The 16,241-nt window shown below is 43.0% G+C and overlaps 1 protein-coding gene across 1 annotated transcript in view; it reads left to right on the forward strand.

Moving 5' to 3' along the window:
- The window catches only part of LOC306967716 (mitogen-activated protein kinase kinase kinase kinase 4-like), a 60,459-nt gene extending 47,693 nt beyond the window's left edge, over nucleotides 1-12,766 (forward strand). The window contains 7 exon segments of the mRNA XM_079562857.1: nucleotides 500-605; nucleotides 2,931-3,175; nucleotides 3,177-3,252; nucleotides 5,410-5,524; nucleotides 7,346-7,513; nucleotides 9,918-10,061; nucleotides 12,577-12,766. Coding sequence (XP_079418983.1) covers nucleotides 500-605; nucleotides 2,931-3,175; nucleotides 3,177-3,252; nucleotides 5,410-5,524; nucleotides 7,346-7,513; nucleotides 9,918-10,061; nucleotides 12,577-12,761 — 1,039 coding nt within the window. The 3' untranslated portion in view covers nucleotides 12,762-12,766.
- The last annotated feature ends 3,475 nt before the right edge of the window (nucleotides 12,767-16,241 follow it).

Genomic DNA, 16,241 nt, shown 5'->3' on the forward strand with positions numbered 1-16,241 from the left:
TTTGCGCACAATGAGTGTGCAAAATGAACGAGTGAATTCTCTAGTGAAGTTCTGCCCTTAAAATGAGATACAGCATGTCCATATTGACTTAAATTTTGTTGGTGAAAGTTGTGTTTTTAAAACAGGTATCGATTCAGTATCCGATATCTGTTGCCAATACCTGATATCATTTTTTTTTCCAGTATCGGCTCCGATATCCGATACCAGTATCGGTTTGGTGCATCCCTAGCCTTAACTTACCAATGCTGTAGTTGCCATTCCTGTTGTACTAAAAAGGTCCTAGTTTCAAACCCTGGGGCGGTCGGGTCTTTCTTCTGTGGGGTTTGCATGTTCTCCCAATTTTTTTTTCTGCCACAAAAAAGCAAAACACAAACATGTACAATAGGTTCGCCTCTGGGGCTAAGACTCTTGAAAAAGTCACTCTGAAAACTCAGTGGGACTGCAATAACTTGATCAGCTCGTGATCTGTAATCCACATTTTCCTTTCTGATTCCCTCAGACTGAGTAACGGCGAGAGCGAGTCAGCCAAGACCATGGTGGTTCATGACGGGGAGATTGACGCGGGTTCCACTCCCTGCAAGGACAGCACTCTGATCGTCCGGCAGGTAACGGTCCACGGCCAAACCTAAACACGTGTGGTATATGTGCACCCGCCATCTTTGAGTTCTCCTATGTTTGTACTCCTTCACCTTCTGTTCATCCCCTCTTCCTTTTCTTCTTTCACATCAAGGAGCCGCTCCCCACTTTAAAAAATCAAGAGTCAGTGAATTACAGAGGGGTTGGGGCAGCTTAAAGCCACACTGCGTAGCATTACACTGTTTACATTGGTGGAAACATACCTAAAATCAAGTGTCTTTACTGTACTGTACTTTAGATAGCAGAATAAAAATGTATACAGTAATAATTAGGAGCATTGTTTGGGATCGCTGCTTTGTTTGCTTATGTTTTGACTTCTGCAACAGTATAGTCCAGATATCACCAATAGGTCAAATTAGTCCCAACTGGCCCACTTATATTCCCATCTTTACTTCTGTGAGTAGTTTGTTCCGTCCCATTGGTCATAAATGATGATGATCCTGGTCCACTTTATTTGCATTTGTGATTTTCTTAATTAAAATGAAGCTGAAAGGCCCTAAACTCAATCCCAACAACGCATATCTAACATCCCAATTCTTCACCGGGAATGGAGCTTGGATGTTCTCCCTGCGTCACACTTGGTTTCCACCATCAGCATAAAACATGCACAACAGGTTCATCCTCCAGTTTGCATGCACCACAAAGATGAAGACGGTTCCCCTGGTGCTTGTCCTAGTTGAAGGATGGGTCATTGAGCACGTTTACCAAATGATTTCTACCTGGATTTCCCAACATCACGGGAAAATAATGGGTTTTCAGAGAATTGTGTTCAGAACATAGATATAATGTAATGCAGGTGAGTGGGTCCCATTCAGCCCCATTCACGGTAATGGTCCCAAATCCTCTGTGAAACTTACATGGCTGCCTGTTCCTTAAAAGGGCAAAAAGGCGGGAAGGGACATTTGAGGTCCCATTAGAATCCTATCTACCAAGTGTCTTTTGGAGTCGCCCCGGACCACAAGGGGGTGGTATTACAGCATTGTCAGCTCCCCGCCCTGAGGATCATAGAGAAGCACGTTCCTCGCCCATTGGTTCAGCCTTAGTCCGGTGAAGTCCTGGTTTAATCCAAGAATCCCAGTGGGAGAACTGTGCACTTTGGGTCTTGGGGTTCACTGAGTAATGCAGAGTAATAAACTCAGGTAGCCACGGATCGAAAATTGTTCACAAAAAGCTCCTCTTTTTAACTTTCAAAAGCCTTGCGTCAATGCTCCTTCTATTCATAGTTTTCGTGTGACATCATCGGAAGGCACAGCACTGTCTGACACACTGTTTACTCACAAGTCTTGTTTTTTTTTACCAGAATCTTATAATGAAGTCAGAAATAAATCTTTTTTGCCATTTAAAAACCCTTCACAGGACACACGCATTAGCAGCGAAACAGTGTATTTACAACACTAACTCGATAAGCTACATTTGTTGCTCATAAAGTAGGGTGACCAGATGTCCCAGTTTACCCGGGACAGTCCCAGTTTTTCTTCCTGCCACGCCAGAATCAGTGTTTTTTACTTGAAACCTTTGTGTGCATCAAACGCAAAGTTTCCACATCAAATGAACCAAGAAAACAGCTCTAACGTCTATGATCCATTTAATTAACATTAACACTTTTAGAACCAACCTCACTGTTCAACCTGGGGGTAAAAGTCACTTTTTAGCTCCCGCCACAAGTTCCCATCGTGTCCTGTTTTTTTAATAAGGGAAATCTGGCCACCCTAGTCACAGAAAAGTGTATTGTGTTGTCATAACTATATCAAATTTTAATGGGCTTTTTCCAGTGTCTCACAGGGTTAGCTATTAGCTTGAATGCTACTCAACTGTGCCACCTATTGGTCACTCCCATAGTGGCCTGGACCAGATTATTTTTTAAAGCAGTGAATCATCTTTCCCATTACTATACAGTCCTTAAGGCGAGACACGGCAGGTGAAAACAGCGATTTTTCAAGCAGTGGTAAATGTTGAGAGTTTTCTAACAACATTCGATCCTGAAGTCTAGTCAATGTGATAGACTTTTTAGAGTTGGTCGTCTAAAAATGTAACCGCTATTGTCCAGTTCATATTGTGTCGCCGTTGCTAATCCCTTCAAGCGATGTCACCGAAAACCATGAATGATGACGCGGTAGACTTTTAACTTGAACTAACTTTCTGCACTTTTCTGGACTAACCGGCTTCTTCACTGTGGCCTGTAGCTTAGCCACATTAGCCCCCGCTTTGCCGTAGCTAACACCTTCCCCTCGCCAGAGCTCCTCAGGCGCACATGTAGACCCGCCACCGTCCTGTACCCGTCTTTCTACTTCCAGAGTGCGGGGGGACGTCCGCGAGGCGCTCCCGCCCAACCGCAGGGCCCCGCGCCCGGGTTCAACCACGTCACGTCCGGCCCCCCACATCCACACCACCACCACCATCCCCATCAGCACCCACATACCTCCCCCCAGAATCATCACCCCCACCCCGGCTCGGACAGGAGCCGCCTGCACCTGCTGCCCGACCTCATCCAGCAAAGCCAGCAGTCGCCCCCCGCCCCACAGCCAGTCCCACCCCCACAGGTCCCCACACGTGTCCCCCCACACGTCACCCCACAGCCCCATGAGCCCGCTGGAAAAGATCGTCCTGCTGCAGGAGGTACGTGCTACGGGCCCAGAGTTACTGCAGTTATCCAGTATGGGAGTACCGTAATGTTGGGAGTAGACGGGGTTTGAATCACTCTACATTGGGGGGGAAATATATAGTATAAGACGGCAACAGTGGCACAGTAGGTTGAGTGTATCCCGTTAACCAGAAAGTAGCAGGACTAAATCTGGTGTTTGTTTTAGTCCTGATATAGTTCTGTGTTTTCATAAAAGTGACTCAGAAAAGCGAGGCTCAAGGCCCGACTTTCCTCCACAGAGCGTAAAACACAGGAGATCAGGCTCAGTCAGGGGAGAAGCTGAGACATGATTAAACGTCATCACAGGGGCGTCCATGGAGGAGCACCTTCATTTGAGACGCAAAGGAGAGGAGGGAAACCACTCTGTGCTGCGTACACAGGTGTTTTACTGTCACAAAGTGCAGAGACTCAGACCATCCTTAAGTTCATTTGAAAGGCTTATTTTGTGCTTAACATAAAGAATAAAGTATGATAGACCTAATATAAAATACAAACATCTACATTCACATATTCATTAAATATGCACTGATTAATGATCTCCATAAACCATCATTTTTACTACACTGTTTAAGTGACACAATAACATTTGCGACAGTAATAGATAGAGCTTTCAGTGTGTGATCAAAGTACAGTGTTTAGAAAGAGTTTCTTGCTCAGTTTCCATAGTAACTGAGCCTGGTTTATGAAACCCAAAAGACAACTAAATAAGCCTCACTCACGGAGTAAGCCAGTTTTATAGCCGCCTGGGTTTAGCCCTAGTGTAGCCCAGTTGTTTTGACCTGTATGCGCTCAGGAAAGTGCTGATTCAAACCAATGTTCATTTCGTTATTCGTTATTATTTAGTCTTAATTTTAGTCAAAGTGTTATTTTTGACGACTAGAATTTGACTAAAACTAAATTAAAAGTTTTTCATGAGACTAAAACTATGACTAAAATGTCCAGATATTTTAGTCGACTAAAATAAGACCAAATAAAAATGAAAAGGAGAGACTAAAATCATCCAAACTTCTATTGACCGTCTGAAAGAGCCTCAGATCATGTAAATTCACTGCTAAAGGATCAGCTCTGAGCTTTGTTCATGTGGAGCAGCTCCATGAAGCAGAGGAACAAGATTAAATATGATTATAATGAATATTATCAATGCAAAGTCCACTAAATTCATCTTAAATTTAGTCGACTAAATTTACTTGCAATTTTAGTCGACTAAAACTAGACTAAAATTGAAGATATTTTTTTGACTAAAACTAGACTAAAATCGAATTACATTTTCGTCAAAAGACTAAGACTAAATTAAAATATGTTGTCAAAATTAACACTGATTCAAACCTTATACCAATGAGCCCCTAGTTCAGTGGTTGCAGGTTTGTTTTTCTGGCCGATTTCTCTCGGTTCAAAAGATCAAGAGCTGTTCCTGTCAACCGAGGCCCAAAACCATGTCCTCCAAATCACAAAATATAAGACCTAATAATAATCATATAATGGGAGTTTTGTCAAATTTGTCAAAAGTAATAATATTTCTCTGAAGTGTATTGGGGGCTATAGGGAAAATGTTGTCCCCAGGCCTGACGTTGCCTACCGCTTCCTTGTTCATTTCCCACTGGAAGGGCATCCAGTTTTGAAAACACATTGAATTACTGTAGCTTCATGCGACCGTGACTGAAAAACGTTGGGTAGATGTTTAGTAATCTATCAGACAGGAAAAATGACAGGGAATAAAGGATTTTGCTTATGTGAGTGACTTGGACACAGAAGTAATGCGTGAATGAAACACTGGTCAATACTCCCCCCTGGTGTTTGTAAAGAGCATTGCAGACTTCAACAACTGCCATCAGATCTAGTTCTACATATCTCGACATTTGATGGAGAATAAACTCTAAAATACTGTATAAATCTTTCTAGCTGTAGTCACACATTGCAGATAGGAGCACAGCGGCAAGTATGACCCAGTATCTTCAACCCCCCCTCGGTTATCCACACATCTGACCCCTGTTCATTTGACATTTTCAACCCTGTATTTGGAAGTCAGTTCTGTTTGCATGGAGCAGTTTTGTCATTTTGCCATCGTGTGTTCTCTTTGATACTTTTCCAAAGTGTTGTTATTTGCATTTAACATGTTTTATATCTTTGCTCAGAGCCAATCGAGCAACAACATGCAGAAACACAAGTCTTCTTCGTCCTTCACGCCGTTCATCGACCCGCGGCTGCTGCAGGTGTCGCCCTCTACTGGCAGTGCACTTAATAATGTCGGTGCGTATCATTCAGAGGTCTCTGTGCATTGATTGTATGCAGTACATGCCTTTCAATCCCGTGACTTTTGTTGGTGTGGCCGTCATTTTGGAGACCGCTGTGAACCTTTACTGGGGCTTTATTGGGCTGAAAGGTTTATCGATATCAAATTGCAATCATAGTTTTAACTACTGCAAAAACCTCAAGAGGCTGAGATGTTTGAGTGATAGATGTTCACCGATCAGGATTGTGGAGCCTCTGATCTAAGGTTCAGCTGCAACAGATAAAAGTTTGTCTGAGTTTCCATAAAGCAGATTCTAAAGTGTTCAGACGGACACTTTGTAATTCCATCCCAGAAATACTCTGAACATCGGGGAAACTCCTCCAGAAGAGGGCGCTGTCCACACAAAAACAAATCTTATTGAAAGTAGATAATTATGTATTGTGTACGTGGGTGTATTTGAGTCTTAAAAGTCTTTAAAAGTAACATGACATCCAAAAGTATCACCTCATGGAGATGAGCAGAGCTGAGACTTAAAGTGATGCTGCAGAGAGTCCACAATGGTTCTGAAGAAGCAGCTTTTTGAAAGTAAACAAACAGCTAGCATATCAGCTAAACCCATTTGAGACCTACACATTTCTTCTTCTGAGTCAATGAAGAGGCACCAAGAGCCCCCATAGCTGCAGCACAGAGGAGGTGTCACAAGAGGCGCAACAGGAAACAAGGAAAGGACAAACGAGGAGGTATCTGGGCAAGACTCACAGCTCAGCCACACATGCCTTCTATTGTTCTGGCTAATGGACGTTCACTGGAGAATAAAGCAGATGAACTGCTAAGCTCTTCCCTGAAGATGGTGGAAGACTGTTGTGGAGCGGAGGGAGCTGCGCAGAAGGAAGAGGAAGGACAGTGCAGGACACCACGCTCTGAAACAGGGACAAACCCAGGAGGTTTTCAGATAAGACTGAAGGCAGCCAGCCAGGTTTCCTCCCGGTGCTACGGGTTCCCCCGACCTCCAAAAACATGCTGGTCAGGTTGACCCACAGTGGCAGCGCTGCTCAGTCGCACCGGCTCAGGACTAACACCTGAACACTGTTTCGTTGTACAATGACAAATAAAGCACTTACTTTCTTACTTAGTCTGAAAGATTGCAAAATGAGGAGAGAGACCGATTTCTAATTAAACATTGAAGTCCCCGCCCCTCCGTCCTGATTGGACCTAAAAACCTCCTAGTTTGCAAAATGAGCAGAGAGATGAAAAGATTTTATAATTATTAAATCAAGTTCCCTCCTCGGACTTTACTGGCCGGTTCTCAGGAAAGCTCGTCTCATTGGTCAAAGTGATGATGATTCTGATTAAAATATATATTTTTGAATTCAATATGACTTAGGTTACCACAAATTGTTAGCCCAGGCGTTAACTTATAGGCATTTAATATTCATTTGTTCAACATTTAAACTTACAGACTATGACTGTAAAGGAAACTTAAGACTTATGGTGTGATCCTTCTAAAGTGCCTGGAGAGCCTCTTCAAAATGGCGGCCTTTACTATGCGTGACGTCCCTGGAAAGGCATGTTTATTGTTATTAAAATATCTGTGTGTTCATATGTGGTTTTGATTATTCTTTATGATTATTCTTTGATTTCATTTTTGTCATGAGGAATATGTTGTACAACCGGTGAATGTTTTGCTTTTTTTGTAAATTCCTTTTTCATTTATGTTTTGCATGCCATTTCTATTCCTGCCCGTCCTGACCACCGCCCGCCCGCCGCGCCCCGCCCCGCCCCGCCCGCTCTGCTCCCCTCACTGTCCCCCCCTTAAGCCCTTCCCTTTGACGTCCTAGGCTACGCTAACGACGCGCGGCTAGCCGAGGCGCTGAGGGCGGACGCGGCGCGCAAAGGCTCCGTGGTGAACGTGAACCCGGTGAACACGCGCCCCCAGAGCGACACGCCGGAGATCCGCAAGTACAAGAAGAGGTTCAACTCCGAGATCCTGTGCGCCGCGCTCTGGGGTAAGCAGTACGCTGAAACGGAGTACACTACTTTTACTTTTACATCAACTTCAGCCTAATGTTTGAGGAGAGAGGCTGGAGGTGAAGAGGGGAAATCAATTATTTATAGAAATCAGTTTGAAACATTTGCTATAGATTACTGACATAAATATGAGGGGGAAAAAAATGTTCTGTCATCTTATGTTTAAAGCAGCACTAAGTAACGCGTTTACCTTAATAAATCCTTTTCGTAGTTCCTGTGGGGGTAATACAAGGGTTTATGGGATGATTGGAGGGTCTTTCATCGCCCCCTGGTGTCTCTTGCCAGAAAACCATGTTTGCATCTTGACTGCCACCGGACCAGAGCCACCAATACACACTAATGGAATCACGAAGAAGAAGCTAACATGCTAACGGGCAAAGCTAACTGCGGGCTAGCGTCACTTTAAACAGTATTTACAGCCAAGTTTGAGTGAAAAAAAATATTTCCATTGTATAATTGGATGCACAGTAACCCTCTCTCCCTTCGCCTTTCCTGTCAGCGTAGTATTTACTCTCCAAGACAATTAATAAGTTCAAAAATCGTAACTTGCTACGACACCTGCAGTTGCGCTTATGGCCTCTATAGAGTTACTTAGTACTGCTTTAAGACATTTATATATACTTTAACGGATCAATCCAGGTTTAAATGTATGGTTTATTTAGTTATTCTGCAGTAGTTTCAAATATTGGTTCAGAAAGGATTTTGGGTGCTGTTTATTTTTTTGAATAAGCTATAAGATCAGAATTATTCTTAGTTTTTTTTGCGGTTCAAAGCTCAATAAATCAGGCTGGAGTTAGATATTAGAAAATCCCTCTGAAAAAGCCTTCATAATATTGCTAAGAGCAACACTCAGATGTTTGTTTGTGAAGTTTATTTGTGTCGCAGTCTTGAGAGGAACCTCATTAACAGAGCGTGCATTTTAAGATTGTTTAGTCATTTTCACAAATGTTACAGCAAGTTGTAAATGACCAGATTACATCGGTGAGTGCTATGAGGCGTTAGCTTGAGTTCGGCAGAAACGACATGCAGCTGTTGTCTGTTTTGTAGCTTGACCTGAAAGTCCCGGATGCTTTTTTTTCTGTCCTATCTAGAGTTTTATTAGATATCTTTTCCTGGGACACATACAGTCAGTGGGACACTTCCACTAAGAGCATAATCCTTTGTTAATTTGCCCCTGATAAATAAAACTGTTTTATAATATGTACAAAACACTGCATGCATTTGACATTTAAGTATTTGGACATGTCTGCGGTTCACGGAGGAGGAAATCTCAAAGAGGAAGGAACGTGAAAAAATCTCTTGTACAACATGTGTGAAAACCCCGCGTTCGTGCCACTGCAGCGGTTCACACGCTCCGCTCCCGAACACAGTCTGCCTATAGGGGGCAGCAGAGTCCTTCTGTCTTTACTCCTCTGTACAGGAACTACTGTGTGGCCATTATAGAAACCAAGCTCAGTCAAGAGACATTGGCACCCTGGAAACGCCGTGAAATAATTGTAAAACCTTGTAAGGAATTCCAGCGTCACCGGGTAAAAATGGAGTAAAACAAAAGTTTGCAGGTTTAGTGTTTATGCCATATCATAAACAATATTTTCCGTTGCCGCCTGTAGGGGGCACAATGGCAGTATCAGCCGTGCTCATCAGTCTAATTTGTTCACAATAGGGGAAATGATTAAAAGGCTAGTTTTCCTCTACAACTGCCATCCGTAAAAACAATTTCTCACCCAACAGATATTACCCTACTACCTACAGTACAACTTTCACAGTTTGTTTGAGGTAGTGCAGCTTTAGGTGGCGCTAGCAGCTGGTGTTAATGGTTAGTGTTAACCAAAAATGTCTATTTTGTCATTAATGTGACCACTGGACTCGATGCCAAAGGGGGGGGGGGGGGGGGGGGTCAAGGTGAGGGCTGGATGAACCTCTGGAGACTTTCTGGACCCAAGACCTTGACTTGTGGGATTCTCAAGCACTGACACTTTTGGACCTGACTAATGTTAGACACACATTCTCTTCCGGGTTATTTCAATGTGGGACCTCATATTCATAACCCCAGAAAACACCAAGTGATGAAGGATCGATTTTTGTTTCTAACCCCATCTTTTTTTTCTCACTTAAATCTATTGCTGCTTATGCTCATGAATGTGACACTGACGTACTGGGTTAAAATATATTTTTAAATAAGAAATAGTTCATTGTGTGAAATTGTTTCTTTTGTTTATACCTTTGTAGAAGGTTTTTGCAAATATTTCTCATGAATTCTAAATGATAGTAAGACATCAGAATGTTTTTACTTGTTTTCCCCCCTCATATTTCTTGTGAACCTGGTGTTTGGGTGATTGTGACTTTGTGGCTGACCGCTGCTCCTGTTGTGTCCTGACCCAGGGGTGAACCTGCTGGTGGGCACGGAGAGCGGCCTCATGCTGCTGGACCGGAGTGGACAGGGCAAAGTGTACCCGCTCATCAACCGGCGACGCTTCCAACAGATGGACGTGTTAGAGGGGCTCAACGTGCTGGTCACTATATCAGGTACGACCACGGCCCCTTTGCTAGCCGCTGTTTTGCCAGAGAATCCAGAAAGAACGGGTTCTGCAGGACTGAAAGATCTCGGATTGAAAGGATAAAGCAGAGGTTCTGAACTTCTGCCCGTATGGCCTTTAGGCCAGTCTGAAGCCAGTCTGAACTGTTCTACTTTACACTGAGGAGACCCACTGCCCAGTCAGCCCATTACATTTGTAAAACATGGAGAAAGACGTTTTCTTCCCCCTCGTTGTCTTGTCGTTCTTCACGGTGAGTTTCTCCTGTGACTCTGCACAGGAGCCCGACTACAGCGGGGGGGCTTTAAGGGAAAGGGTTGGGAACAGTGGTTTCGGACAGGGTCCTGTAAAACGTGTCATGAGCTATTTTTATCTGTCATTATTTGCATTTTTTGTGTTTAATGAGATATATACCTATTTATGTCAGGAAATAATGTGAAATTGTAAGATAAATGGTGCTAAACTAAACATAATTTCTGAACAGAGTCATGGAACATGAATTTTGACAGAAATGTGTTCAAACTCGTGCGTAAAGGTCTCAGACAACTTATCCATAGCATCATCTGCTCCTCAATATTAATTCTCACTAACACAAATGCAAATTGGAACTTATTTTTTAGTATTTCCTCTGTTTTAACTTGGTGTTGAAGAAGCACAAAGCCACAGGCTCGATCTTCCTTCATGCACCACACCACCTCCCCTCTGTCCTCTCTCTCTCTTGTGGATTATCGATGCTCTCAGTCCAGTGTGCATCGTGTTGGAATCATGGCAGCAGTAAATGCTGTTTAGTTTTCCTGCATTCATGTAGCTGCACTTTTGGAGAGAGCCCAGAGGCCGCGCTTACGGACAGAGCAGTACACAGTGCATTTCAATCCGTCAAAATGACAGACGACCTTCAAAATTTTCCGTCAAAGCTAAAGATATTTCGTAAGTGACGGAGAATTTTGGGCTGATGTAACCTCTGGTTGGAACCACTGCTCTGGTGGACAACTGGGGTACTGAGGAGCTTGAGGCAGGCTCATCACAAACAGAACAAGCCGGGTCACGGTTTCCAGCCCTTCCTCACACACACCCTGCAGCTGGAGTGAGGAAAAGGATGTTTGGTTTATTATTGGGACATCAACACTCTGGCTCCTGGATCGTACTTGATGGAGGACGATGACGATGGGGTCACCAGGCGGTTTCCTGCAGAGGGACCATCTCTGCTAATTCAGTTTGTGAAGAAATGCTTATTTAGTGTACTTGCTCTGTACGACAAAGACCACTAGAAGTAATATTACTATTACTACTACAGTCTAGTACTACCATTACTACTACTGCTGCTGCTGCTGCTGCTGCTGCTGCTGCTGCTGCTGCTGCCTCAGTCCATGTATTGCTGGCCGGACAAACCCAGCAGTTGTAAAGCTGGTCGGGTGTATTGTTTAGGTGATGTTTCTGTGGCCTGTGTGTAACTCTACATTTTCCATGACATCACCTCACACACACACTCTCGTACACGCACTCGTGCACATACACACACACACACACGCACTGGCACACTCACACACTCTCATACACGCACTCGTGCACACACACACACGCACACACACTGGCACACACACACACACGCACTGGCACACGCACTCACACGTCGCTGCCATGTCCTCATACACGTCCTCCAGTGTGTCCCAACATCCTCCTGCGCTCAGACTCTTTTGACACTTTTGACATGTTTCTAACCATTTGAAGATCTGGCAACAGCACAGAACATTAGATAACCGTTACATCATGGGAAACTTTGTAACTCTACATTGTTACGTGATCTGAACGTGTTTACCGTTGTTCAATCGAACAAGGGCTTCTGCTTTAGTCATTGAATTCATTTAGTCAAAATTAAGGCCTTAAATGTCTTTGAAAAGCATTAAATCTAGATGTCTGTAAAAAAAAAATAATAACGGCATTTTGTGACCCATTTTATGACTTTTACATCGAAAATACAAAATGATGGGTCAAAATATGATCTAAACTTCTTGTCATTTAGACGCAGAAAATAGACTAATGTTTGACTTGATGATTTGTTTGGATTAGGTCCTTAAAAACCTGCATTGTTAATCTTTTGGCTGAAAGTCACACTGATCTTTCCATTGTTTATCCAAGAATAATAATCAACATTTTGACGGTTACCATAGTTACCACGTAGAAACCTCACCTCCACCTCATTATTCAAATACAGGCTGGTTACAAGCGCTACCTACTGTCCAGATTTACTTAAAGGTGCATGATGGAACTTTTTAAGTGATTTTGAAGCTTTATTTGTTATCATTTTGATGATTATGGCTCAGCTTGTAAAAACCCCAAATTAAAAATCTTGAAAATGGACTGTAAGCTATATTCATCAAAATGATAACAAACAAAGTGCATGTCATATGTCTATGTATCTGACTTTGCTGACATGAAACCCAGGACACGTCAAAGCAAAGTGATCCGACATATCCGCCCTTTAACATGAACTGTGTTTGTGTTGCCAGGTAAGAAGAACAAGCTTCGCGTGTACTACCTGTCGTGGCTCAGGAACAAGATCCTCCACAACGACCCGGAGGTGGAGAAGAAGCAGGGCTGGACCACGGTGGGCGACCTGGAGGGCTGCGTGCACTATAAAGTCGGTGAGTGCAGGGAAACGGTGGATTCGAAACCTTCTGAACCAATGTGTTAAACTCATTCAGGGTCCTGGGCCAAAATTCAGCTTCCAAGACCAAGTATACTGTAAACAGGAAAATGCTACCAATAAATGAATAATAATATGAGCACTGTGTTGATATTGACAAAGCCTGACAGGACTTTAGCCCAATATATAATAATAATAATGGTTTACATTTGTATTGCACTTTACAAGCTACTATTGTTGCCACAGCCGCCCTGGGACAAACTGACCATTTTGTTCATATCCTGATCTGTTATTATGTCAGTGCCCTCTGCTGGAGGCGTGTGGGATCGGGACATCCCGAGCCAGTCGTACTAATGTCAATGTCAATTTTATTTATTAAGCACATTTAAAAACAACCATAGTCGACCAAAGTGCTGTACAAGAACAGTAACAATATGTACAATAAACACAATAAAAGTTAAACACAGGTAATATATAAAGGCACAAACTGTATCTGGTCTACATGGAACCGAAGGCCAAAGCAAAAAGATGAGTTTTTAATTTAGTTTTAAACTCCTCTACAGACTGAGCCGAGCGCACATGTAGAGGAAGGCTGTTCCAAAGTTTAGGGGCCGCCACTGAGAAGGCTCGGTCACCTCTGGACACACGCTTGGATTTAGGAACAGACAAAAGAAGCTGGTCAGCAGACCTCAGAGCTCTGGAAGGACAGTAGAGCTGCAGCAGTTCTGACAGATACTTAGGTGCCAGCGAATTTAGGCATTTAAAAACAATCAACAGAATTTTAAACTTGATACGAAAGGGAACTGGAAGCCAATGTAAAGAGGACTAAGTGTGATAAAGCACAAAGCCCTGGTACATTTCACACTTGAACCCTTCTTAGAACTCTCTTTTATAGATGGGCCTCTTCATCAGGCGTTTTATTTAGTTTATATTTATGTGATGTCATTATTGAGGCCTTTTGCTCTGATTGAATTGAAATGTTTTGTTTGCGACTTTTGAGCACTTTGTAAATGTTGGTTTGAAAAGCACTCGATAAATAAAGATGTATTATTATTATATTATATTATTGCACATGAGCAAAATGATGAAAAGCAGGTGCAGTTGAACTTTTTGTCAGACCCTAGTGGATATTTGAGGTTTAATGAACATTCTTTTCTACATGTCAGCACTTTTCACTTGTCCATATAAAGAGTGGAGCAGCTTCGCGTTCCTTCTGTGATGCAACAAAACCCAGGAAGTGCAGAGTGGAGTGTTTCAGCAGAAAGATGTGGAAAGGAAGAGGAAATGACCAAAGTGACTGTGAAAGAAGAAATACTCCAGTCAAGGTTTAAGGCGAGACACGGCAGGTGAAAACCACGCAGGGTTGAGAGGTGGAGTTTTAGCTTCTTTTCTCCCTTAACATGTTAGTTTTCACATCAGAGTATACAAATGACAAAACCTCCCCTGTACGAGGATTATTTTCGGATGTTTTGTCGCGAGGAGCTGGAGATATCCAGGAAGTAACTCTGACAGTGCGTCACCAAAGCCGGGTTCCCACGCAGATTCATTCACAAATATTGACATAATCGACGTGTCCTGCGAAGGCTCCCCAGGATGACGCTATAATCCAAATATGGTCATTTCCTTTCTGGGAGATACCTACTAAAGGTGTCTCCTACGGACTCCACACTTTACAGGCTCGGACTTAGCAATATCCTGAAGGTTTTTACAGAAGGATTTTGTAATATCTTATTCCCAGCCTGATTTATTGAGCTTAAAAAAAATCTTTGTGACTAATATGTCAAAAAATAAAACCATCAATTTAAACCGGGGTCTATCCATTATTTAGATTTCATCACTGTGGCCTGAGCCCCTCACACCTCTGAAGCAGAGCAGGAAGGGCCTGGCTGGTTCTTGGATGGGAGACCGAGACCCAGGGCAGCTGTGGCTTCAGTAGTAGCTTACCACCATCGAGTATGGAGTGAATGAGTAATGCAATGTAAAGTGTCTTTGAGTGTTGAATTTTGGCGATTTTTATGCACAAAATGCCTTATTAGATTTGAAAACTGTTTTCAAAATGAGAACTTGCAACACATTTTTTCCTCAGACTTATATCAGTGATGTTCAGCAAAGGTTTCAGTTTGACATCTCTGAATTGGATTATTACCCGTATTCACCTGCAGCGTCTCGCCTCAAAAGTTGATTTCACTGCACATGATGACGTTTTTTCGGGAAAACACTTGGCGGCGGTATGTCCAGGGCCCGGCTCGTCCCAGTAAGTTTGAGGAAAAGCCCTTAGTTGTGAAAGAGCCAGAGGACATACCCCGTGTCCTCTCTCAGATCAGAATGTCCAGACACACAGCAGAGCTTCCTGTTGGAAACTCCTCTGCGCTGATGCATTCACTTACAGCAAAAAGCCTCGTATTTACAGTCGGCTGGCATCAAACGGAACGCCAAAGTGTACCAAAGTGTGGGGATTCCGAAGCCGACTGAATCATTATGAGGAGTTACACCTTTGCCAGTAATGTGGAGCAACCTCTGTATGCCACATGTATGTCAGGAGAGAGGTCGCGCACAGATATTTGCTCAAAGCTTTTCCGTTTGTCCAGTTTGCTTTTGAGCATTGAAACCCAAATTGATGATGCACAATTCCTGGAAGCTTGAAAACATCCCAGTTCTTGCACGACCAGCACCAGACATGTCCCCCATTGAGCATGTTTGGGGATGCTCTGGATCGGCATATTCAACAGCACGCTCCAGTTCCTTTGCAAATCCATTGGAGAAGGAGCGGACCAACATTCACAGGCCACAACCTGATCAGCTCCGGGAAAGAGATGCAAATGGTCACGCCAGCCCCTGCACAGCCATGGACACCTCTCATGCTGTGGGCATTGCTTATTATTAGCTCCACCTACAGCGCCATCTTAGGGTGCTGTTTACCCCTGACATAACGGCATAACAAAGCCTTGCAGAAGCCTTCAGTAAACCTTCTTCAGTGGGAGCATAGTTCGACCCCCCCCCCCCCCCCCCCCCCCAACCTGTGCAATATTCATGAGTCCTTGAGTTCATGAAAAGTGATTTTTGTTCAGCGTAATAATAATCACAATCATAAATCATGCATACATCAAATCCTGATTATTCAAATGATTATTCAGAATTGTTTTGCAAAATAATGTGAAATGCATGAGATACTTGTAATACTGAGAATGTAATATTACATTCTAGGAAAACAAATAACACAGTTGAAAATAGTGCACGTTTCTTAACTTGCGTAAACCATCGAGTTCAAGTTCAATTAAATTAAAAAAACAAAAAAAAAGATTTTATTTTATTATTAAACAGTGTCAAAACAAGTAAAAACAAGCAATACGTGGCATAAATGGAGCAAAAGAAGGAAATTTGTGATTTGTTGTGGTTTTGTTTTCGGCTGCTTTGCTTTCCTCAGTGATTATGGGATCTGTTGTTGCTTGGCGGAGCCTGAATTCACAAAACTCATAGATTTATATATATAATAATTTATTATTTATTTGTTTGTCTGGTTCATGGTCC

The sequence above is a fragment of the Gobius niger genome (assembly GCF_951799975.1).
Source record: "Gobius niger genome assembly, chromosome: 9".
Taxonomy (NCBI): Eukaryota; Metazoa; Chordata; class Actinopteri; order Gobiiformes; family Gobiidae; genus Gobius; species Gobius niger.